The sequence below is a fragment of the Vanessa tameamea genome, chromosome 4 (genome assembly GCF_037043105.1).
Source record: "Vanessa tameamea isolate UH-Manoa-2023 chromosome 4, ilVanTame1 primary haplotype, whole genome shotgun sequence".
Classification (NCBI taxonomy): domain Eukaryota; kingdom Metazoa; phylum Arthropoda; class Insecta; order Lepidoptera; family Nymphalidae; genus Vanessa; species Vanessa tameamea.
In genome coordinates, this window is record NC_087312.1 from 1,013,127 (window position 1) to 1,039,620 (window position 26,494).

A 26,494-nucleotide genomic window follows, 5' to 3' on the forward strand; every position below is an offset into this window, starting at 1 on the left:
CAGACAGGCCTGGTCAAACTCACTCAATTACAAATAATTGAGGTCGAAACCTGGGCACACTCCATAAATTTTTCTACCGCCTGCTCGTGGCATCCCAAGCACATCAGACAAATAAATAATACTGCCCACATTCTCTCCGTCATGGTAAAAAAACCTCCACTTTTTTGTAAATAAAATAACAACATATATTTTTAAATAATTTTATTCGAAAATTGCATTAATTAACACATTACTTACGTTTATAATAAATATTTGTATTTTGTACCGTTTATAAGTTAATTAAAAGAAGCTTATATTAACCTATAGTCATATACTATGTATAACAATGTTAACATACGTTCACATTTTGCATAGATTAAAAAAAAAACATGTTACCTTCAAAATATTTTAAGGGTAATGTCAATTATCAAAAAAAATATCTAAGATATATTATAACTAAGTAGTAGTTTTTCTACATAAAATATTGTTTTTATAAATTAATTAAAGTAATCAGGAATGATATAGGAGGTCTAAATACGAATGAACGGATGGACAGATTAATTAATTAATTTTTAAACATATCTTTGGTTATTTTATGAGAAATAAAACTCCTTTAAAGCCGTTCGACACGTAGATAATAATCGATTCTATTTAAATAGTAAAAATACAATCACTCCTTGAAAATGTTGACGTGTACATTTTTGTCAAAAGTTCAATGGACAAATGTTTCCTGGTGAAAATTTGAATTACAGTGTATTCAGGAAAGGCTTTTGCAAAACACAACAATGGCCACAAATCCTTATAACAAGATTTCCAATAAGAACATATCGCCATGGATTCGTTATTTTGAGTGTATATTTGTAAATATCTCATAAATTATGCGTTATGCAAAAAAAATATATGAAGAATTTTATATAAAAAAAAAACATTCTAATATTTTTATTTAGGGTTTTTACTGTATTTAAATTGTTTTCTGAAATGTAGTCGGTTGAACAAATTTAATTACTACTACCCAGTTTTGAGTTAACTCTCTTTTGGCGAGTACATTATTTTATTATTAATAATACAAACTATATACTTTCTACCTAAGACGAGTGCGAGCTCGATTACAAATTAAGCGCTTGAAGCACTTTATATATTTTGAACAGTATGAGCTCTAGAAGAAATGACTTTCGCAAGCGGCTTTAATATAGAAAATCTATTCGATTTTAACTTTAAAAACATATAGCGTTTCTATATCAATACACATTCATGATAATTATTCAAGTGGACCTTTTGAACTATAAATTACAATATCTCTATACCTATGTCAAAGCGTCACGACAATTTACTCCAGGCAAAATAAAAACTAAATAATAAATCTAAATAATAATTACGTCTCGTTAATTAAATAGAATTTGTAAGTTTCTTTTCGAATTATTATTTTGAAAATATATTTTTATCATTAAAATGTATCGAGTACTAAATTTATATTTCCAAATATATTTTATACAGTATATTCCTACTATACACAACTTTAATAAAATAACTACCAGTGGTTTTCCATTCAAAAAACAAACACACATTTCCAAACTCGTTAAAGAATTTAAACGTTAACTATTTTAGAGTATCTCATTTTGAATACGCAATCTATGACAAGAAACTCACTCAGTGGTATGATTTAATACAATAATTAATTAATTACGTTATTTGATGCGTTATATACTTTATAGCAAGTGGACCGGTCTGACAAAAGACATGTTTGGTAGCAAGCGTCTAAGATCTGAACTGACTCAGATATCTCAAACAAAGTTAGGTATCGCGTCGACAATCACAATCAAAATTTATTCTATCTTATACAGGCTAGGTATACACAGAGATAAACAAACTTTATAGTGTATACCTACCTTTAGGTCCTGAAACACAGTTATCTAGTTCAAGAGCTGGGGCGACATTATACTGTGCGTAATTGTTTTTTGCAATAACATTAATTATTATGACTTCTTTTTACTTATACTTTTTTCGCTTTAACTTATTATACATATTGTATATACAGATATTCAACTAATTATTTTGTATTAATGTTATTCTTTTGATGTTTCAGTAGTGTTGACGGCGGTGTCGTCGTCTACCTGCAGAATTATACGGACGTACCCCGACGGCTCCTTGAGGCTCTTGTTGTAGACGATGTTCTTGGCCCATGCCCTGCATCTGATTACTGCTAACGTATTCGCTGGAAATAAAAATATATATCAAAGGAGCTCTGGGACAATCTGCTTAACCTAGTTTAATATTTATATTATAAAAATAAAAATGAATATTTTAATGAAACGTTACATAATCCGATATTTATGATATTGTTAAAAGTAAACTCAAATCAGTAAAACTATACAGATCTGATGGAAAAAATACGCCGTCCAGGACGCTGGCACTGTTACCTCTATGAGCCACAACACTCAGTCTTTAAGCTAAATAATGAAACAATAACACTATCTCTCTCTCCGTTTATTACTTATTTAAGGAACTAGTGTTGCTAGATGTAATAAATATTTAATCACTCTAAGCTGGGACCTCGATTACTGTAAAAAACTCGAAATTTTAACTGCGACCCTTCATAGAAAATGCACAGTTGGATCTCACCATATACTACAGTGGCATATAGAAACTTGATCATCCATCCACTTAATGTAAATATAAATGACGGAATGTCATAAAGAAAGAGTTACATAATAGAAGCTCCAAAATAATATAAACGAACCAGGTGGAGTAAATTTGACTGGCAACACTGGACTGATATAGCCGTCTTCATTGAGATACGGGTAGAAGCGTCCCGGCAAGCCGCGCCCCCATGGATACTCAATCTTCGTGTTGTTTTTGGAATATTCCTCCCAACATGACACCCAGACCTGTTGACGCTGGAAAAATGATATTGCACAGTTAATTTATTATCCTACTAATATTTCAAAAACTTATGTTTTGAGTGTGCGTTTGATTTCTAGCCCCTCTTAGGCTTCATCTTTGACGAAGTTTGTTATGAGGTTAAATTATCTCGTGAAATATGACAAACATTATTTCAATCTATACTAATATTATATATGCGAAAATAATTTTGTACTGCTGTCTGTTGCTCTTTCACTGCCTTACCACTGAACCGAATTTTATGAAATCTGTTATGAAGCAAGCATGAACTCTAAATCCTTTTTACGCCTAACTCATGACGACCAATCTTTGTTTGACAATTTTGTTTCACAGTTGACAAAGAGGCCTAAAATATCATCAGATATTCAACCGCCAAACAGCAGTACTCAGTATTGTTGGGTTCCGGTTGGATCGTTGAGTGAGCCAGTGTAACTACAGGGATATGGGACATAACATTTTAGTTCCCGAGGTTGGTGGCGCATTGGTGATGTAAGGAATGGTCAATATTTCTTACAGCGCCATTGTCTATGGGCGGTAGTGACCACTTAGTATCAGGTGACCTATTTGCTTTTATTTTTATAAATATATGGCATGTACTTACACAACCTATAATTATATGTCTTTTTTTTGGACCTTTTATTTAAACCGGTTATGGTCGGTGAAATGCTTCGTATTTTATGGGACATATTCAATTCACCGCAGAAAAAATCAATAGAACTTAAAGTTATTTTTAAACTCACTTCAATCTCTTGAAGACTATTAATGTATTCAACTAAATCGGCTGACATATCTTCTGGGAAATCCTTGATATAGAAATCTGGTTTCCAGCCATAGATCTGAAACATTGAGAAAACGATTAATTTCTAATAAATTATTCTAACTATAACGCGTTTGAAATGTATGATAATCAACAACGTCTCTAAATATAAAAATAAAGTCATACTGACTAAATATCTGCTACTATTATAATGGCAATCAAGAGTCGGTCATTTATGCATGAGATACGCGCAAATTAAAATCAATACCAAAATGTACCTCATTTATCCACGTACGCTTTTTACGACCACTTTTGAATGATCATTTTGCATAATCGTAATTAACGTAAAGCTACCACCGGGTGGAATGTAGATTCAACCGAGAAGAACTGGCAAGAAACCCAGTAGTAACTCTTTACCAATAATTGAAATACAAAGTGAATGTCAGTTAAATAAAATGAAATTTATACATATAGATCCTACGTGAATGTCAACAAGTATTAGCTCCACGCTTTTTTATCATCTATATAATCTTGTGTTGTATAATATTTCTTATTAATTAATGCTATTTTAACAATCAATTTAAATTTTTGAATTGGATAAGTTAAAAATATCTGCGGAATTTCCTTATAAAAAATAATACCTTGCCCCATGGATTTATTGACTTTGCGGAGTCGGACATCTATCCTTACATATGATGCCCTCTCTATATTCAATCACATTTTTTGATGTCGTGACAATCCTAGACAACTGGAGAGAAATAATAAGCAAGGATCAGCGGTTTTGCGAACTTTCTGGAATACGTAAGAGTAGATACTGTGAATTTTGTGTCAGAAATAAAGCAAACTTTTTTTGCGTTAGGGTATTGGGACTGGCATCTCATAATCCAGAGGAAGATCCAAGTATAAATAAGTAGATACATACAAAATAGCGTTTGACGGAGCCCTTAGTTACAAAATATTACTACATAATCCCATTAGTATGCTTCATTTACATACCTTATTTAATTTTATGAAGAAGCAAGGTGATTCCGGATATCCGAAGTTATCTTCTACCGTACACTCTTTCTTGGAATTGAACCACGACTCGTTAGCGTAGGCTGAAAGATAAATTATAAACATAGTTTCTAAAAAATACACGTCATTCGTTTTTCAATTACATTTAAATATTTAAAAATGTCTACTTTTAAAGAAGAAATCTTTTACTTAAAGAAGCTTTGTTCATGTCCTTCATTTCTTATATTAATTAACACATTCTCCTCATACATCAATACGTATTGATGCGATGCGTTTGCTGTCTAATCTTTAGTGAGCCAGTGTAATTACAGGAACAGGGAGCGCAATATCTCAAATCGCAGTGTATTAACGACGAATGTGTGCATTCACACAATTACAGTTTCATTCACAATATTAATCTAAGGCCATTGGTGACCTCTTAATCTCAGGTCCATTTTCTAGTTTATCATTCCTTTATTGGCTCGTTTGATGAACTTAACACAAAAGACAAAAATACTATTATTATTATTATCAAAAATAATAACGCAATAGGCTAACTTTTAACAAAGTCCTGAATATCTTGTATGTAGAAGTCATGGCCTGTCATATTTACTGTAGAATAGTGGACGACGAAATCTAGTGGCTGAGGACGAGACGATACTCCGGGATTCGCACCTGAAACATTGAATAATCTTTTATCGATCGAATCGAATCAATTGCTCACATATAGAAATTATAACTCTGAGGGTTTTGACAAGGTTACAGAGTAAACTATCTCATATAAGAATACCTCGAAAAATCTCCAATTCGAAAAATCGTATTAATTGATTTTAAAGTACCACCCCGAAGAATAGCCCATTAAATAATCGATTATCGAAATCAAAAAACACTGAATTTGCCGACTATTTCACATCCACATATGCACCGACAACTTAAGTGGATGTGGCTGCAGTGGTAACAAAGGTGATGATGATGCTATCCTTGATTTGGCCATGGCGACCATTACCAACTATGAAGGACATTATATAATGCACATGTGTACTCAAACCTTTGTTTGAGGAGAACAGAGTGGCACTTTTACCGCTCTGTATTCCCTCAATTCGATGGAACGCCAAACCCGACATGAAGCATATACTTATAGTTGGTAGTTCCAGAGTGGGACGTTTTAGGGCCGAGGCACTAGATTGTATTAAAAGCTGACATCCAAGTTCGACACTGAGATATTCTGAACAGAAAATATCAATATATTTTATAGTCAGGGCCGAGGTTAGAATTGAACTCATGAACTAGAGTCTTTTCCATATATAGCCATAGTCACTAGACCAGCGAAGCAGTGAACTACTAAAACTGAAGAGGTAACATGTTTATAACCCAGAACTAGAATCAAACCCATTCAAGCAGGCCTTACAAGCAGACATAGTGCTTCAGGATTGATATAGATTCTATCGATATGAACCAGCAAGAATTTAGTAGAATAAAAACAAATAAAATACATAGTCAACTGTTATTTAACCTTCAACTAAAACACAGGTTATAATTAATGACAGTTAATGCCGTAATTAATATAACCGAGTATAATTGCTTGCTTCCAGCGATTATAATGCGTGATGACGAACACATACGATAACTGTGCGACATGAACATCTATATTTTTGCGTTTTATTTAGAGATCTATATAGTCACGAAGGCGCGCCCTTCCACATGTAATAATCGGCGTGCATTAGTACGAGTGTCAATCGTGCTCACAATATGTCTTAGTGTGCGTGAGAAGATTAACACGAGGGTAAGAAGAGATGTACACAAAAAAACGAGCGTGTCTTACAATAGTCGCAGTAGACTCATCATGAGAATGAAATGAGTAGGCACCGTTTGACGGCCAGCTCTAGCACCGCGCTCGCTCATTATCAAATCAAATCGCGCGCACTTCACCGCCTTCCTAATACACACTATTTATGGAATAGTTGGCCACCGAGCAGGCTCACCTGATGGAAAATGACTATCACCTCCCATGGACATATGAAAACCTTGAGATGATTGAGATGAGATGATGATTGAGATGGTCGCTTGAGGTGCATTGCCGACCTTTATTACACTTCCGTTCCTTTGCACGAAATCACTCCCAAGGATTACAGATGGCGAGAAAGGATGTTACAAATCAAAATACAAACTCGTTAGGTATATTTATAATAAATAAACGATACCTTAACCTGAACGGACGCGCCTTCGTGAGTGAATAGATCTATGGTAATAAATTGAAACTATAAATATTGGAATACAATATCATTCGTGAATACGGAGCTCGCGACCTCCATTTACATTCATTTGAATAACTAATTAGTTTGATATTATGACGTTGAACATTGAAATTCAACAAAACAATACTCGTTTCAAAGGCAAAAATACACCGAATTACATTTTGCAACACAAATGTTGTGTGTATATTGTCTATATATAAATTATTTTAGCTGACATGTTTTTCTAATCATATTTATTGAGGTGGTCTGCTTTAAAAAAAATACAAATAGAAGTAAGTGGTTAAATTGAAGTTCTTAATTGTGGAGAAGAAGTGCCTCCTAATCTGAAGTCTCTGTCTAATAGTCTACATCTATACTGATATTATAAAGAGGTAATTTTTTTTTGTTTGTTTGTAGGAACTAAGGAGCCAATTAAAAAAAAACCAAAGGTCGAAAGTTACATTACTCCTGAGTGCTACACTGTTGTTAGTTGAGCTACCCGCACCGTATAAACTCGTGAAAAGCCTGGGCTGTTTGCTTGTTGATTATAATCAGTTTACTTCTACCGTTAAAAAAAAACTTACCGATCAAGGAGCTATCGAGGATATACGTTGGTTTCTTATCGTCGAGGATGTAGAACAGTCCACCCATACACACGGCAAACATTACCGCCAGGACAGCGTAGAACACAAGGTAGAATGTTATTGCTATAGCTGTAACAAACGAATTAAAACGTTACTAAACCAGTAATGCTTAATGTTATAAAAAAGCTTTTTGAAGTGATAACTTCTTATGAGATATGGGATATGGGAGGGTAAACCGCTTCGTTACGTAACGCGTTACGACGCCAGTCTGGCTTCCCTTTCTCTTACGGCAGCGGTAGGCAGGCAATTATACTATTAATGTACATACACAAAATTCTAATGTACATATTTAAGAATTGTAACTAAAATTAGCAATATTTGGATCTCAATATTTTAATCGTAGTTTACTTTCAGTTTTTTGTCTGATCTCTCATCTTTTATTTTCGGTAGAAGAGACATTACTAGCTAGCGGCTCAACGACTAAAAAACACTTTAGTTGAACTTCGTACTTTGTGTAATAGCGCACACAATTAGTAGATAGCACCCACCAAAAAGGGCACTTGCACTAAACTAATACACAAATGTGCTATTATGAAAACGCATAATTTTATCTCATAGATCAATCAACTATGCAAATATCTCGAGATAATATATCTTTTCCGCATAGCGCGCACTATGTGCCATACATAATTAATTAAAACAAAACAAAACGTCTACAAGACGGAATAACATTATTATAGGCTTTATTTTAATCGCTTGTTTAATTATTGCAATATTTATTAAGTGATACAAATACAGCTGTTTAATGAATGTAAGGCTTTTATATATATATAGGCCAGCGAATAGATTTCAATTTTTACATTATATTATTCGTGGTTTCAACTTACATATTTATGTCATTTCATTATTTTTCATTGAAATTTAATACGTATATATTTTTTGAAATAACAATACTGAATTTAATATTTAATGCTAGTTGTTCACGCGACTTCGTGCGCGTTTGAATTTAAATAATTTACACCGCGCAGATTTTACTATAACTTATTAATTCTGTATTAGGCAGCTTTTGTGGTATTAAGTCGTTGGTAGAAGTGTCCGACGTGATGGCGGAGTGGTGGTATGCGCGAGGACTGCGTACGATACTGGACAGTATTTGGACATTGCAGCGTGACTTTATTATTATTTTATTTATAATTCTAAAATAAAAGTAAGCCTAAGTTACTCCTTATTACATCAGCTGTCTGCCCGTAAAAGTACCGTCAAAATCGGTCCTATCGTTCCAGAAATTAGCCGGAACAAACAAACAGACAAAGATTAAAAAAAATGTTGTTTTGGTATATGTACCGTGTATACATTCAAATGGAAAAGGGGTTATTTTAATATTACAAACAGACACTCCAATTTTATTATGTGTGTCGTAGATGCCATCTATCGCTTTATCTGACACTTAAAAGAATGACACTGTCGTCTTTACACGCTTGAGTGAGGTAGATGAAGCGGCGGCGCGGCGACTGGACGAGCGACGGTCGCGAGTTGACAGCCGTCATTTAAAAATAAAAAAATATAAAAAGATAATAAACGATTTTAAAAGAGTAAAATATCATTTGAGTTTGATACGATCTCTCGTCCATCTAATTACGAATCTGACAACGAGGTTCTCATTTATCTTTGTTATATATATATGACCCAAGAGACGATGGATGGATTGTGTGAAAGACGATATGGTTAGAAAGAATGTTACTTGTGAGATGACGTCCGACAGAGAAGTATGGAAGAAGAAGACATGCTGCGCCGACCCCAAGTAAAATTGGGATGAGGGCAGGAGGATGATGATGATATTACTAATATTTTAATTTGCAACTCTCTGAGATTAACGCTGTCTGTTACGATTTTACGGCTTATATCTTGAACCGATTTTGATGAAATTTGCTATGAAGCAAGCTTGAACCCCAAAGAAGGACACAGGCATTTTTAATTCCCAATACCTATTCGACCAACACCTAAAACGCGAACGAAACCGCGGGCGACAACAGGCATTTTATTACTTTGCTCAACGGTTTCACAGATTTGCATTTGTCTTGGTTACGGTCATGAAGCAATTGAACTACTTATATGAAGTTTAGTATAAATAGTAACCTTAAAATGTCGTTAAAGTAAGGAGGAAGATAATAATTGCACAGATAGCAGTGTCTTCATTATATACGCTGACATAATGGATGTCCATTACTATACTCGCGTCTAGGAAAAGATTACATCCCACCGGGATGGTAAAGTATTTTTGTTTCTGTTTACTGCATAAGATATTATAGTACAAAAACAAGCAGCTGATCTTGAGCACAAAAAGAAACCAGGTGCAATCAGTGTCCTGGTAATCTTTCCCACCTCAAAAAATATTTTTAAGCTGCCTTCTGGCGTCACACAGATAGTCCAAGACTTGTACATCATCGTTGAACTCTCCAACGCGCATTACCCGGGTTTTTTAGACGCTTTGCACCCTTAGATTGGGACAGGCCTGGTCTATTCCTTCAATCTCATAATGATAGTACGAAAATTCATTACAACCGGACGAGACCGAAACAAGACAGTTCGTGTTCGTGTATTTTCACGGATTTATAATACGCTAGATAAAGGTGGAATTGTGACGTCATAATCAATCGGGTCAATGTAGATGTTACGTACTATCGGTAATAAATTTTAAAATCATTTCATGACGTATGGCTGGGATGACGTCACCACAGGTATAACAACTATGGTACGATGGATTTCCATTTCTTTATTCTCTCAATGACAGTTCTAATTTGATAGTTGTAGTGTTGTGACCAAATAAGTAATGATATCGATCGCAAATATTTATTACTTTTTTTATTCATCAGATTTTGATTAAAATAAATAAATAAAGATCACCTGTCGTTATAATTATTTCGTTTCATTGTCGAGTACCTACCTATACTTACTTATTTTACAACAGCTTGAAAATTTTAAATAAGTTGGCATTATCAATTAAGAATTAATACATGTAACATCTTATAATTAAATATATTTTTAATTAATAAGTTTGTACAAAAGTATCTGGCAGTAGTTAAGTTTCTTACATTTTGTAAAAAATATCGGGTCTGTTATCGTGTTACGTTTATCGATATAGCTCCATCCCTATCAGTTTCTCCGGCTATGGTATAACCTTGTACGTGTGTAAACGTCATATTTTTATAAAATAATGCAGGCATAATGTAAAAAAGACGCTCGTTCAAGTTTTCACAGGAGCCGTCATCAAGAAATGAAAATAGTATAATAAAGAAGCGGTATCTAGCCCACAATATCTGTCTCATAGAAATAAACAAGAATAATTTAAAAATGTACCATTTCGGTGATCGACATATAAACGTTTACTAAATTGCGAAAGAGATCTATAAACCGGAGTCGTGACGTCAACAGCGTCTAAAACCGAACTGTACGGACGGAAATAGACCAATACGTCCTTAGTGTAAATAATTCGCCCACACCGACAGACGCGACAGCGAATGGGGGGCATTCTCATTGTTAGGACGGCGTTTTTACACAAAATTCAACGATGATGTATCTCTGTCGCTAAAATATGAAAACGGAGAGAACTGACGTTTTCAAAAGCGAAATATGATGTTTGCATCGGTTTCATAATTTATTACAGAGAAGAACTGGAAGACTATCAGTAGTTACATTAGCACCCTGTAAATTTCCCACTGCTGGGCTAAGGCCTCCTCTCCCCTCGAGGAGAAGGTTTGGAGCATTTTCCACCACGCTGCTCCAATGCGGGTTGGTGGAATACAAGCGTGGCAGAATTTCGTTGAAATTAAGACACATGCAGGTTTCCTCACGATGCTTTCCTTCACCGCCGAGCACGAAATGAATTATAAACAGAAATTAAGCACATGAAAATTCAGTGGTACTTGCCTGGGTTTGAACTCGAAATCATCGGTTAAGATGCACGCGTTCTAACCACTGGGCCATCTCGGCTCATTGGTTACATTTTCCACTAATTAAATTATGTACTACTTAAACATACATCATTAAATTATTATACGTCATAATTGATACTATAATAGACGAATTTATATCCACGCTTTTTCATCCTCTATCATAACTCAGCAAGAACTCACTTCGTACCTCACTCGTGAAATGTCGACAACATACGTTGATGCGTGTAGTTATGATACATACTTAGTTAATCCTGCATATCACTTTATGACATTTCACAATCGTGTTGTGCGGTGAGTTTTTTTTTTAATAAGTTAAGACGAACAGTATAGCGATATGTAACAAACTTCAAGTGCAAGTTATTATCGTAACTTCAGACTATTATATAAATGTTAGTTCGACTTCATGCCACATTATGAAAATTCATCGCCAGTATACAATATTAATTTGGTTTCACAATTTTAATTTATGTATTTTATGCAAGCAATTGTTTATAAAAAGTTATATCAATAGCCAGACAAGTATTACATATTTATATAATCATTTTTATGACGCAATTCAATAAAACGATAAAATATTAGTCTTTAAACAATTGTGGTTTATTTATCAATTAATAAACATTTCTGCGTGTTATTTATTAATGTAATTTAAATTATCTAATACAAAATATCTAATATAACTATTTACTATTAATAACAACTTTGAAAGTTCTATGTAAAGCTAAAATCATTAGAAATATGTATTTAGGTCAAACCAGACAAAAAGTCGTGGTACTCTTAGAATAATTCGCATAAACCCGAAAATTGGTATAGGTGTTAGGTATACTATTACAAATAAAATTTCTCAACCTTACCGATCCTACGTCTGCTAAAAATATTCAAGATCAACGGTTAAAGTATATTTTGCATTTTCTAACTCGTAGAACATGCCATTATCCACAAAAATCGTTCTAATACTTTTTTCCTATGAATCAAAAAAAGACTTTTGATTTTTCCTCAGTGCCGATAATGTGAAAATGGGAAGTGATATATTTCCCAGACTATATTGTTAACAATTTTAAATTTTCTAAACACAGCTTCATCTTACAGTCCTGGATTTGAAAAGTTATAGCGACGTTATACATACATACCTACATCTCAGTTCCTCGATATAACTCCAATTAATATGACGTCTCTGTAGTGCCTCGAACAGTGTCCAAGTTTCGCTAGTATCGAAGGCTCGTAATCAATAAAAGCCATACACAGTGGTTGATGGTACTCTTTGGTCTTATGCCCAATCTTCCGAACAGTATGGATGTGCTCTACGGTATTGTAGCCTGATCGAAAGGCGACGTGCTCTGAGGTCTGGAACTCAAGTCGTCTGACGAGACGGTTCATGACAAATCTTGAGAACAACTTATATACACGATTGATGAAGAGTCTCAGTGAGGATGAGTCTGTAGTTTTCCAAGGGGGTTTGTGATCCTTCTTGAGGAATCAGTACCACCAGTGGTTTTTGAGGGCACACTATTCGTCAACACTGATTCCCACTGGTTTCTCCAATCATAGAGAATAAAACTGCCCATAAACACTCAACTTCACTAATACATCACACATCACATCATCCGGCGCAGGCATGCGTCTCGGGAATCGTTCTAAGGGAAAAGAATATGAACAATTGTACTAGGTATAATCTGCAATTTTTGTCATTTACATTATATTTTTAACACTCACTTCTTATGATAAAATTACAAAAAGTCAATACTTTTAACCTTTGACCTTGAATACTTTTTGTTCTGCAGAAGTAGGATCGGTGGCCATTGTAGGTCATACAATTACCTAGTAAATTTGTTAATATTATTTGTTTTATATATATATTTATGATACACGTGTTAAACAAGCAAGAGGCTCACCTGATGGAAAGTGACTACCACCGCCCATGGACATCTGCAACACCGGGGGGCTTGCAGATGCATTGCCGGTCGTTATTGGCTGTACCAATTTTCAGTTCTACGCGACTTTAAAATTCTATTTTAACCTGACTATATTTAATTATTATTTCTTAAATTACGATCTCTTAATTATGATATCGTTCATTTTTTCTTTTTAATCTGTGGCCATTTAGAAAATCTATAAGCATATTACTTGGACTTGTTCCCATGTCCTTAATACATTCAAACAAGCGAGAAAGACTCAGAGTTTAAAATAAGAATTCAATTCATTTATAAAACGAGTGACATACAAAACGATCTTTTTAACCTTGTAAATACAAAGGCGGGATTATAAAAAGGGCCATGGGAACGATTTGTATTGAAATACTTCAATGGCTATAGAAAACCCATAAGAGGGCTTGTAAATAAATTAACAACAGATGGGATTATTATTATTATATGTTTAGTTTTTTCGGAAAGACGTACGTTACATTTTTAAATAATTAATTGTCAAAGAATAATCTCTAATGATGTTTAGTTTTTTCGGAAAGACGTACGTAACATTTTTAAATAATTAATTGTCAAAGAATAATCTCTAATGTCAATGTCAACTTTTTTTTTTAATATAGTTGTCTTAGGCGGACGCGCAAATGGGTCACCTGATGGTAGGTGGGCAACACCGTCCGCAGACATTAGCATTGTAAGAAATATTAAACATTCTGTACCTAACGATGAAAAATTAAATATCACAACAATAGTTTTAGTTTTTTTGTAAACTATATTTTATTAAAATTATCTGTGGTAAATGGGTTGACACTAATGACCTAGATGTGACTATTATCAGCAAAAATATTTACAAACAAATTCACTTTGGGGTACACCTTAAGGAGATAAACCACATTTTGTTACTTTTTTAATTACGAAATTTAAATTATAATAATCGGAATCTTTGACAAATAATCAAGCATACGTTCTTACATACTTATTTAATATTATATAAATTCGACAATTAGTTCATTTGTTACGCGTTGACGTTTGAAACGATCATTATTACATTTTACATACAAATTGTAAGGGGTACAGAAAACAACATAACGTACATAACATCTGACCCCTCACGCGGTCAAAGCCATGTGCGGAAATTAGTTATTAATATAGTCGAAAAAGAGATGTAAGATATGATAAAAGTTACGATATTTAGTGAAAGAACTTGAACGTGACTCCCGATTGGCTAAAAATTTGTTTTCTCTATATATTATGAATGTATGTATGTAATACAATGAAATGAATGTCAGTTTGAGAATAATTAAATGACAATGACGAAATTGTCGTTAAAAATCATGTGTGTATTAAAACAAAAACATGAAGTTTAAATAATATCATTTAAACAGTAAACAATAGGAAGAGATAGAGAATAAGAGGAGGAGAGGGCAAGGTTTCTGGACGGTTTTTGCCAATTCACTCTACTGTGAATAAACCGCGTAAAAAAATCATCAATCATCAAATGATGTAATTAATATCAGTATTTAAAAAACTATAATGTTACCACATCTAACTAACTAAGGAACGAAGATTTGTGATAATAACTTCATGACAGATTAACGGCGAACTGCGTGGCCACGTCTGTGTTTTTAAAAAACATGCTGATGCACGAATATTCTAAACATGCCACGCGGATAACCTTCGCGGAATCCCGATAGTGTGACCGAGACAAAAACATCTTGCATCTATAAAGCTTTTTACTACTCTTGAGCCCGAAGTACTTACGTAGCCCAATGTATAATAAATGTTTTTTTTTTGTAAAACAGAGTTTAACAGAACTAATTGGTACCCTGGTCTCTAAATTAAGAAAACCTTAAGACCCGTGTCTTAATATATTTATACTATAAAATACATAATATACTATATAATGTGAGCATTTATTTAAAGCCAAGGTATTAATATTTAAATAAATAAATACAATTCACGCCGTGAAAGCTCAAAACTATATAAGAATTTGTAGGATATTGACTAAGAATTATAACGTTTAAAGGATACGAGGTCAGTATTTACAAAATAGCACTGCTTGCTTTGAAAACTCAAAATAAAACAAATAGTATACAAAACATACTAGCCGAATAGCCTTGAGTACCTAAAATTACTAAAATTTACATAACAAATAAAAGCATTCACAAATTGTACATCACTTTTTAACGGTCCATTCCTGTTGGGTCGCAAAGGGAATAAACCCAAGGTCGAACTCAGTTAAAAGGGAACGCCGCTGATCATGATATATGATCTGTTTATGAATTGGTTGGAAATAATTTTGATTGTACACCGTTCATAATTATACAAGCGATGTTTAACTTTATTAACGAAATTTCACATCAACCATCATAATATAGCTCTGGCCATAAAAATATCGTTTGAATAAACTCAAATAAATACAGATTTATAATGTACATAAAATCATCCAGTGGAAACTGGATGATTTTAAAACTGAATCTAAAATAAAGAATAATATGTATACAACCTACTTTTCCAAGATTAAAAAACATTTCTATGTGATATGCCAGACAATAATCTATCTCTGTGCCTTTCATTCAAATCCGTTCAACCATTCCAGCGTGATTGAGTAACAAAAAATCTATTCCATCCAATCTTTAGCATTCATAATATTAGTAAGATTCCAACTTAAGTAAAATTACAAGAATACACTTGTACTTGTTGACTAATTTTTGATTAAGTTTAATTTCTGTAGCCACTGAAATATCTCGACTCCAAATAAATATAACGATAATGACTTAAAAAAAAATTACTGACAAAGGAAACATAGTCGTATGCCAAAAAATATTTGGTTATTACATGTATTGTAAGAATTTGTGTTAATGAAGTAATACGCTTTGTAGTAATTTTCCATCATTGTTTTAACATATTTTAACAGCCGTCCTTTACATTTAGGTCATGGCTAAACTAGCCCATTATATATTAACCAGTCTATGAATTGAACTAACTGTTCAGACAGTCATGTCGCTCACAGGGCTCGGTTAACAGGAAAAACGGTTATTTATAGTAATTACGATGTGAATCTTGAAAATTTAAAGTGTTCTACCTACGTAAGAGATCATTCAGTGATGTACGAGTACGACATACTCGGTCGGTCCACGAGTCACGGGTCTGAAGCGGTAGAGTTTATGTTAACAAATGCATGCATTTGATTCAGCAATCAAGTTTATTTGTAGAGAATGCTTGAAATTTATTAATATTTATGCAATTTGCAGTTGAAAAACTAAGCTTAACCTTTGAGTTCGTTTTTCTCGTGTAATTGTTTTCACTGGTCGGCTGCTTGTATTCTTGTCACCATTCCACGCGGTTATGATTTCTACAGTGACTGTTTTGATTTTTATCTGTATATAGTTATGTAAGTTCTCGTGTAAATAATTCTTATGTAAATAAATCGAAATGTTTACCATTTCGATGAGAATTATTACCGGGCCAATCTTATGCCACGCAGATTATAAATTACATGCCACAATTTTAAGTGTTTCTTATGAGAGATAAATAATAACGGCTCATGGATTATTTTGGCCGCTCCTGGCTGGTACTCCCATATGGGTGAAAATAAAACTACATGATAAGGAATAGATCAGGCTGAATGGATAGTACCTTCTCCTTAAATTTACATTGTGTCAGAAAAAAATATAAAAAATACACACTCTTCGCAACATTAGTATTTTAAAATAAAAATAAAAAAACAACAATTTAGTAACAAGGATTTGAATTTCGAATACTGAAGCAAAATTAAGATCCATATGGCTTCATTTGTCTATCTAAACTCGTGAAGATTATATAATAATATTATTCACTGGCATAACGACACTAACGATACTTAAATGATGTAAATTTATTAACATTATGTTTAAGTTTACATTGTCCCATAAAGCAGGCGTTGTTATAAACCAATGTGCTAACTTAAACGTTAGAGACGCCTTATATTATTTTCTTTTGTCCCACGCTCCTATTACTCATCGTTACTGGGAATTCGTTAGTGCATAGATGTGGCAATAGTTTGTCATATGTTTATAGGTTAGTTTTAATCTCAATAGATTAACGATATGGACCGAATAGCGGTTTGAACCGTAGATACTCATAGTCATAATATATTCTACCGCCAAACAGCGATACGAAATATTGTTGTGTTCCGGTGTGAAGGATGAGTGTGAGCCAGTGTAACTACAGGCATATCTCAGTTACCAATGTTGGTGGCGCATTGGTCATGTAAGAAATAGTTTTGAAATGCACCAATCTACAAGCAATGGTGCCATATCATCAGGTGGCATATTTGTCCATACGTCTAGCTATACAATAAAAAAGATCCATCTAGATTCCTCAGTTTGTCAACGCACCTATTCATGATACAAGCTTTTAGCCTTAGGAGTAATAAATAAATAAATATTGGACAACATCACATACATTACTCTGATCCCAATGTAAGTAGCAAAAGCACTTGTGTTATGGAAAATCAGACATTAACGACGGTACCCCAGACCCAAGACAATATAGAAAACTAATGAACTTTTTCTACATCGACTCGGCCGGGAATCGAACCCGGGACCTCGGAGTGGCGTACCCATGAAAACCGATGTACACACTACTCGACCACAGAGATCGTAAAGTAATACAATTTCTATCAAAACAATAACGAGCTTAGGTGAGTCAGTGAGCCAGTATCGAAACGTAATTAAATCGAAGATTAGATGCTGGGCAAGCATTTGCTTCATTTATTTTTGCTATTCATCTCGTCATCAGAGGTGAAGAAAAGAGGATTATATCTGAATCAGATGATATTCTGCTACATATGTAACCAACTAATGCAACTGAAGCAAAGAGTTCGATCAGAACATTATATAATACAACTATTCAATAAATCAAAATCAAAATATTCTTTATTCAAGTAGGCTCATAAATCACTTTTGAATCGTCATGCAAATATTCTTTATTCAAGTAGGCTCATAAATCACTTTTGAATCGTCATGCAACCGTGTTGAATTAAATGTAAAACTACAACCGGTTCGGAAAGTAGATTCTACCGAGAAGAACCGACCATTGGTCCTGTGGTTTATAAGGATGATTCCGAAACGATCACTAAGTCGTATACGATTTGTTTATTATTAATCAAGTGTACGAATAAAACAACTTTTATAATACATAGTTAAATATCGATTACGAGTCACGAGACTATCCATAATAAATTATTCGCTGCGGTTTTAAGTACTTCATAGAAATATCTTTATTGGGTACTTGGATTACGTTATCATCGTGAAACGTTAATTAAGATTAAATATTTTTTATCGAGATTTGAATTGTGTTAGCAAGTCAGTTGGAATCGCGTCACGGACGCGTTCTGGAGCAAAGAGTATATTTTTAATTTTTAACCGACTTCATAAAGGAGGTTATCAATTCGTCTGTATTTTTTTTCGATTTGGTTTAACCAATTGAGGACTGAGGCTTTTTTAAGGGTAGTAATAGTTACCGTAACAGTATCTGTTATTATAAATATTTATTTAATTCAATGCTCTTCTTAAATTTCTATTTTGCAAACTCAATAACAATCGTTCCCGTTCGTCTTGCCTAATTAAAAGACTTTACAACAGCGTTAAGTGCACCTTCTGTGTCATTTCTTTTGTCTTTTAAAGTATATAATTAAATAACATATCAAAGTAAAAGTCATAGCTAATCTGTTTATTCAACTGATAGCTGGTTCTCTGTGCATTAATGTGCAGTTAATATTTGCGAACGTCCAGCAATATTTTTTTAATGTAATTTGATTGCTCATGATTTGAATTTGCCGATGATTCAACTTAGTGCGTAATGACCTTTAAACTTCCTAATTATAAATTAAGGGATACTTACAAGATATACTTGAATGATATGTTATAAGTTACATAACAAGTAGACGTAATAAGTATGACATTCGCGTGGGTTGTTTTCTGTGTAAATTAATTAAAAACATTGCAAATATCACGCTCCATGGAGAAAACACGATGGCGTGTATGATATAAGTCTATCATTAATTAATTATTTTAAACAAACCATCAAACTAAACTGTTGCTATATAACAGCCATATAAAGACCTCGTTTAAGAATAACATGCGCACAGATGCAAGCAGTCTGGTGATCCCTCATCTCCCCAAATAATGTGATTACGAGGCGCCTGATACCCACCAAAAGCACTTCTCCAATATCTTAATGTTGAATTTTGACAGGCACGATACTTACTACGCTAAGCAAATTTAAGTATATTATCAATTAATAAAAATATATATTTATCTGTATTAACAATTCTTATCATTTATTTTTGGTTGTCCGTACATAATTTTTCATGAATTTTGTCATTAAACTTATAATAGTTCTGAAATCGTACGCTTTATTTGTAAAATTATGTATCCGGTATCCGGTTGAATACACGGCGGTCCGTCGAGTCCGGGTGACGGTCCTGACTAGGCGACTAATAAGAATATCCGGCCATTCTTCTTCTTGGCCGGATGACTGATAGTAACCGAATATCGTTACGTCTTAAGTGTATCCGCGTGGCGTGTGCACAACAGATGAAAAAAAACAGTGTATTATTTAACATTTTTTAAATCTGGCAAATATTTTTATTATATGCACGTATATGTGTGTGTGAGATGTACCTAAGTGTGTGTGTTCGTGACTTTTTGCATTATAGAAATATGTTAGTGCAGCACAGTAATCGTTTCTTGTTTTATCCTTATCTTTATTTACATTTCTATAAATTATTTTTATAGAGAAACATTTTTTCCTCGTAAGGAGTTTTTATATTTCCTCATATATCGTTACATTATAATTGAAAAAATTTAACATTTTTTGTTAAAAAAAAAAACAACTTTAAATTAAAATGAAATTGAATACATAAAACATAAATTTATTTTTAACCTCTAACGCCAACTATGGATTTAAAAATATTTACTTTTAAAATAAGAACACACACTTTTTATTTTTAAAACTATAGTAATAAACGTTGCAAAGAAATATGATGCAAGAAGTTCAAACAGGTACCTGTGCGTCTTTTTCAATCGGCCCAAGAAAAAATAAGGAAATCAATTGCTTCGCCGAAGACCCTGGCCCCTAACAGAACAGGGGGGCGTAAAATTGAGCAGAAGTCAACTGCATTTTATTTTACAGTAACGTTTTCATTAATATTCTATACTGTTTTCCTAGGTCTGATAGCGTTACCACATTTCTAGTTATTTGTTCGTAAGTTAAGTTAAGTAATTTGTTTAAGTAAATATGGCGTTCCTTTCGGGGATTGAATTACGTAAATAATACAGTCAAAATAATGGTGGTTATCGAGTACAATCGCAGTACGATTAATTGAAACTAGTCGGATTAATTACAGATTGCAAACAATTTGTTACACAAAGATTGTTATGTGTATTATTGAAGCCGATAAAATTTCTCCAGTTTACTCAAATAGTGAATGATCTATTTCATGCATTTTTAACGTTTTATTCGGTCTTATTTTTTTACACACCTAACGATCTGAATTGATGAATGACTGAGAAGAATTTTCTTTATTTAAATGAAGACAAATGTAGTCGATAAGGCAGCTATTCATTCGTCGTCATGACAATTAAACCAAAAGCTTTGGATCCGAATGTAAATTCTACCAAAAATCCTTCCATAGTAATGACAGTAAATAATATTTACGTGGTGGGAGGGCTTTGTGCAAGCTCGTTTGGGTAGGTTATTACATCACACATTCTACCGCCAAGCAGCAATATTTAATATTGTTACATTTGTTAGTATTAAGTACTACAGCCACAACGAATATAACATCTTAGCATTGGGTGAGGTATTATTTATGGAAGAAATTGTTAAAATTTAATACGGCGCCAATGCCTATGGGCATTCGTGACTTACCAATTGGCCCATTTGCCTACCTATATTATGTTTACTTCATCAGCGATGTTTTTACTTTAGACATTTGGGCATACGTCCAATCTTAAAAAATATGCGATGAAAATGAACATTAAGAATAATAATAAATTAATTTAATAATATACAAGTGCCTCCTAATTACAATTAAGATTATTGTAAATTAAAATTAATAAAGATATAGAATGTTTATAAATGATTATACAATTTACAAATTACAATAACATAGTATATGTCACATTGCTGAGCTAAGACCTTCCTTTGAGGAGGAGGTTTGGAACTATATAATTCCATCACGACACACATGAGAATTTCATTGAAATTAGGCACATACAGTTTTGTTTCAATCAATGTTCAATTCAATGTTTCCATCCGCCGCCGAACAAGAGATTAATTGAAATTAAACACATGAAAATTCAGTGGTGTTTAACTGTGGCGTTCTAACCACTGGACCATCTTTACTTTACAAGTTATTATATAATATATACAACTAACCATCACAATAAATTATAGATTAAGAAAATCAACGAATACTAACTCTTTTTATCAATAATATAATCTTGTACCGAACAACAAGTTTAAGTTCAGCAGGAGCTAAGGATTTTCGTCTATGAGCGGCTTGACCCGACTGAGAGTAGGTCTTATCAACGTTAATACTACAAAAATACACAATGTCTTATTTTGTCAATAGGTATGCTAGCTAAAAAATGTTAATTGGAATATTAATTATCAAGTTTAATATTTATCACGGAAGGAATTTGGGTTACCCCTACAGTTTCTCGGGGTTCTCGAGTCCCTTAGCGAATGTATGCGTTACAACACAAAAATATTTTTATCTCAAATCAAAATTCCAAATTCTGAGATTTGGTATTTTAAATAAAATGATGACGCTCTCAATAACAATTTTTTTTTTGGCTACGCCAATTATTTGCTTGTAATTTCACAAGATTAATATAATGGGTAAAAGCTAATGACTTCATAAAATAAATAACCAGCGTAATAATGAAAATATTTTAATTGTTGAGCAAGTATTCTTAAAAAAAACAATAGAGTGACATAAACGTTACTTTATTGTTTTTGTTAATAATATCACGCGGTTAATGGCACATTAGATATAGCAATGTATGACCATCACCTTGACACAGACGGCCGCTGTTTCCGTCAAAGAAACTGCACTTATCCGTTTAATCTTCGACGTTCTGATAGGATCAGATTAATCGATCAACGGCTAAATCGAAAGCGACTTGGACCATCTGAACGTAGGTAGTTTGAGCCAAACATATTTTTTTGTTAATTACACCTGCGCTTAAATTTGGTTGATATATATTTTTCCATACTTCAAAAAATATTTATAATGTACGCATCATCATTCGTTTACAAGATTTAATCAATTTTAATTGAAACGTCAGAAACTGTTAATACAATTATTCGATCAACTGCCAAATCAAAAGCGATTTGATTGTCCCACAAATCACCAGACTATAGGATCATATTTGACTAAAGTATATTTTGAATTTGAGCAAACACTCCAATGATTTCCTCTCAGCTAAACGAGCCATCTGTTACACAATCAGCTCACTGATTATTTTCCATATATTGATTCCGTCAAATAAAATCCCGGAGTGTTCTTGAATCTATTAATTTGTATCCATTACAATGTTTATTGCGTCCAAGGTTCAACTGAATGGTTCGACGTTATGGAATAGGCCTAACAAAGTGCTGAATACACGCCTAGGTCAATGTCGAATTTGCAATGGAACTAGATAACTTTACGATGACTACGCCCAGATTATAATACAATACATCAGTTAGACACATGATGCATCCTCTATGAAAATCCGAAAATTTTTAGATGCTTATCTCTGAATACCATATGAATTTAATTGTTTGTAAAATAGACTTCTGGTGCAGACTAGTTCGCAATTGTTGTCATTGTTTTCATGATTTATTTATTTTTTCGTTAAATATACAGGCGGACGTAAAAATTGACCGTCTGATAGTAAATGGTCACTATGATGTTTTAGGCTTACAGAGCCTATAGAGATTTTTATTTTATTAAATATTAACCATTTCTTACATTTAGGATACGCTGCCAACCTGAGAAACTAAGATCTTATGTCCTTTTAGTCACACTGGCACACTTACCTTGCAAACTGGAGCACAACAATACTAAGTATATATTTCTGTTTTGCGATAGAATATGTGATGAGTGAATGAGTGTGGTACCTACACAGACGGGCTTACACAAAGTATTTTCGTCAAGATATTAATTACGAATTTTACTTTAAAAAAAGAGGCAGATTTGCTTGTTATTATTATATTAACGAATCCTCGAAAGGTACCTGATCCTAAACCTAACGAGAACCCTAGAAACCGGACACTCCCCATATGCAGGGTTCTCTATTTTATCACATATGCAGGGTACCTAGGAATGCACACGGAGAGGCCTCGTCCGGCTTCGTAGACTACGACCTGCATCTGCCTCCCTAGCAAAGCTCCCCCAGTATATGCTGAACGGGGGGACAATTCTACTGATATATAATGGTTATGATATGTATAATGGTTATCTTATGTTGGTAAAACAGGAAAACGGCTTAACGACAACGATTACGTTACGATTCTATTGCGGTGAAGTGATAACTTGTTAATAGTATTGGTGTCTATTGCAATGCCTCATTCACCATACGAACTGAAACACAGCAATACACAGTATTCATGTTGGACGATTGAATAACTGATGAATGGATGATACCCATAAGGTCTGGCACAATGCCCTATCACAAGCATAAATGTTTTTATTTCATTTTTCATATTTTCGATAGAAAAAAAAATAGATTTTAGAGTCAACAATATTTAAGCAATTAAATATTTTAAAAAGGTCAATATATTTTTACGTTTTCAATTAATTTTTAACGAATAATTTTAGCTATTATTGTAATATTTATTTCTATGTCTTCCGAGTAGGTATACTTACATTATTGAATACAATATATTTATCGAAGTTTGTATAAAAGTTTTTCATGGATTAAGGATGACAAGAATAGAACAAAGTACGTTGACTTATGTGAATAAATCTTAACAAAACAAAATAACAATGTACTTCATTCAAGTAGGCTCTGACAAGAACTTTCTAATAACTAATAATTTTCTAATAATTTTATAACCACCGATAGGAAATATTGATCTTCCGAAAACTCATTAGAAATCATTAAAATGTAATATCAATTCACATTACAAAAAAGTACCACTAATCGGTTGTATTACAACATGTTGTAATCTATAACATTTATTAATTTTCTATTATTAATAATATTCCCATAAATAACTACATCTATTTGATAGGTCTGGATCAGACAGACATAGACTGTAACTAAATTAAACACCTGGTTATATCACGCTGTTCCAAATCATTTGGATGTCTACAAGAACACGTCTGCCAAAGATTTAACATATACTATACACGAATATACAATCTCGGCACTTCAATAGTCGCGATGGCATTTCAATGGGGTATTAAATACATATTAATAGCTTATTTATTGTAAACAATAAACTCCATTGATTGTGTTTAATAATTGTTTATGATTGACGTATTGTGTTTGTTACAGGAATATTTATTTAATGAAATTAACTTACCCCATCGTTTAGGCGTTCGGCCCAGGAATGTGTTTTCATCCCGGTCGTATATCGCCCTCATAAATGTCTCCCCACATGATCTATTGGGGGGAGGACCACGAGCCCATACCGTTGTCTCAACACCATTCAATTTATTGGCCATTAAAATTATGTTCGAACTAAATTTTTAGAAAGCAAACGCGAATGTACAGCGATCGTTCGAAAGTTGAATATAATACGCGATCAACCGTCACATGCAGCAGAGTGTCTGCGACTGAGCTGCGCGCGCGCATGTACCGCACGTGCAAGGCGTCAAATGACATGTGTGAGCAATCGTATGCTATACGCAAACTGAGGTTTTGTCCAAGCCAAGGTATTTCTGGATAAATGATCGATCTATGTCGAGTAAAAGATACATTTATGTGTGATTTAATGGCAAATTTTCCGAGTTAATGCAACGCTTTACAAGTTTACATACATCAGTTTACTTAAGTGATATTTTCCGGACTTTATAAAGAGGAAATATTTGTCGTTACTATGCAGTAGTTTTCCTCTATTATGCATTTATTTATTTTTTAATTTATCACAATTGCAAAATTACATTATAACATGTAGTTGATTATGTTTTGAATTCGATACGATTTGACTTTAATGGAATCTACCTTGTAATACTAAAATGCCTATGATAATAAAAATAGTCGAGATGGATAGATGTCTAGTGAAAAAAAAACACTTGAATCCAAAATGAACATCGCGAGTCTGTAAACACCGCTGAATTTTTAAGTGTTGATCATTTGTTTATAATTCATCTCGTCTTGTAAAAACATGAAGAAAACTACATGTGTCGGATGAAATTCCATTGGTACACACGGGCATATGTGTGCATATGGTGCCAGGTGTGGCGTTGCTTTGACGAAAAGAAATATATTGACATACTATTTATATAAATAGGTGCATTTTGCAATATGTTGGTAAAAGTCGCTGCTCGACATTAAAGACATTCTAACGTGACATTTTATTGCGAATACTACTACATAATGTTGTAACATGTATTCATCTTATGGTTCTGGTGAAGCGCACCGCCTTGCCCTATGATAGCTACACCACTGGTACCAAAACGTATTACAGACACAACGTGGTGAAATAAGCTGAAATGTTCTTCAATGCTGTGGGGAACATGGACTGACTTTACTTTAAATCACTGATCTTCTTTATTTCACACGAAGATTGAGCTAAAAATATATAATTGCAGATGCAAATGGATTGACGTATTAAATCCTGAGGTTTGCGTTATATTGATGGTATAAGAAGTTGTACATATTTCTTACAGTGCCGGTATCTGTGGGCAAAGCCAACCGTTATCTTTAACCTGCATTTTAATGGAACTAAAACAAAATGACAATTATTAATATCTAAATAAAGTAGAACTCTTTTAAAATGAAAATGTATATACACAAAAATTACCATAATCGTTCATTAAAAAAAAAAACATTGATCTTGTCTTCAAACATTTGACTGCGTTTAAACTATTGTCAGGTACATTGTACATTAGACACTTTTCAAATCTAAGGATAGAGAAATTAATCTAAATTAGGAACCTTTTCTATCAGTAGCTACTTTCTTTCTACCTAATCCC

General features: G+C 33.3%; 2 protein-coding genes across 2 annotated transcripts in view; both read right to left on the bottom strand.

Annotated features, from left to right (window-relative positions):
- LOC113396692 (succinate--hydroxymethylglutarate CoA-transferase) overlaps positions 1 to 26,494 on the bottom strand; it is a 121,024-nt gene that overhangs the window by 59,144 nt on the left and 35,386 nt on the right. The gene's annotated exons all lie outside the window — the stretch shown is intronic.
- Positions 189 to 25,159, bottom strand: LOC113396698 (sodium/potassium-transporting ATPase subunit beta-1-like). The gene is made up of 7 exons (XM_064219965.1): positions 24,880 to 25,159; positions 7,446 to 7,574; positions 5,186 to 5,302; positions 4,631 to 4,731; positions 3,618 to 3,713; positions 2,717 to 2,873; positions 189 to 2,191 (listed from the first exon to the last, which is right to left on the bottom strand). The coding sequence occupies exons 1-7, from the start codon at positions 25,019 to 25,021 to the stop codon at positions 2,043 to 2,045; spliced, it is 891 nt and encodes a 296-aa protein (XP_064076035.1). The 5' UTR covers positions 25,022 to 25,159; the 3' UTR covers positions 189 to 2,042.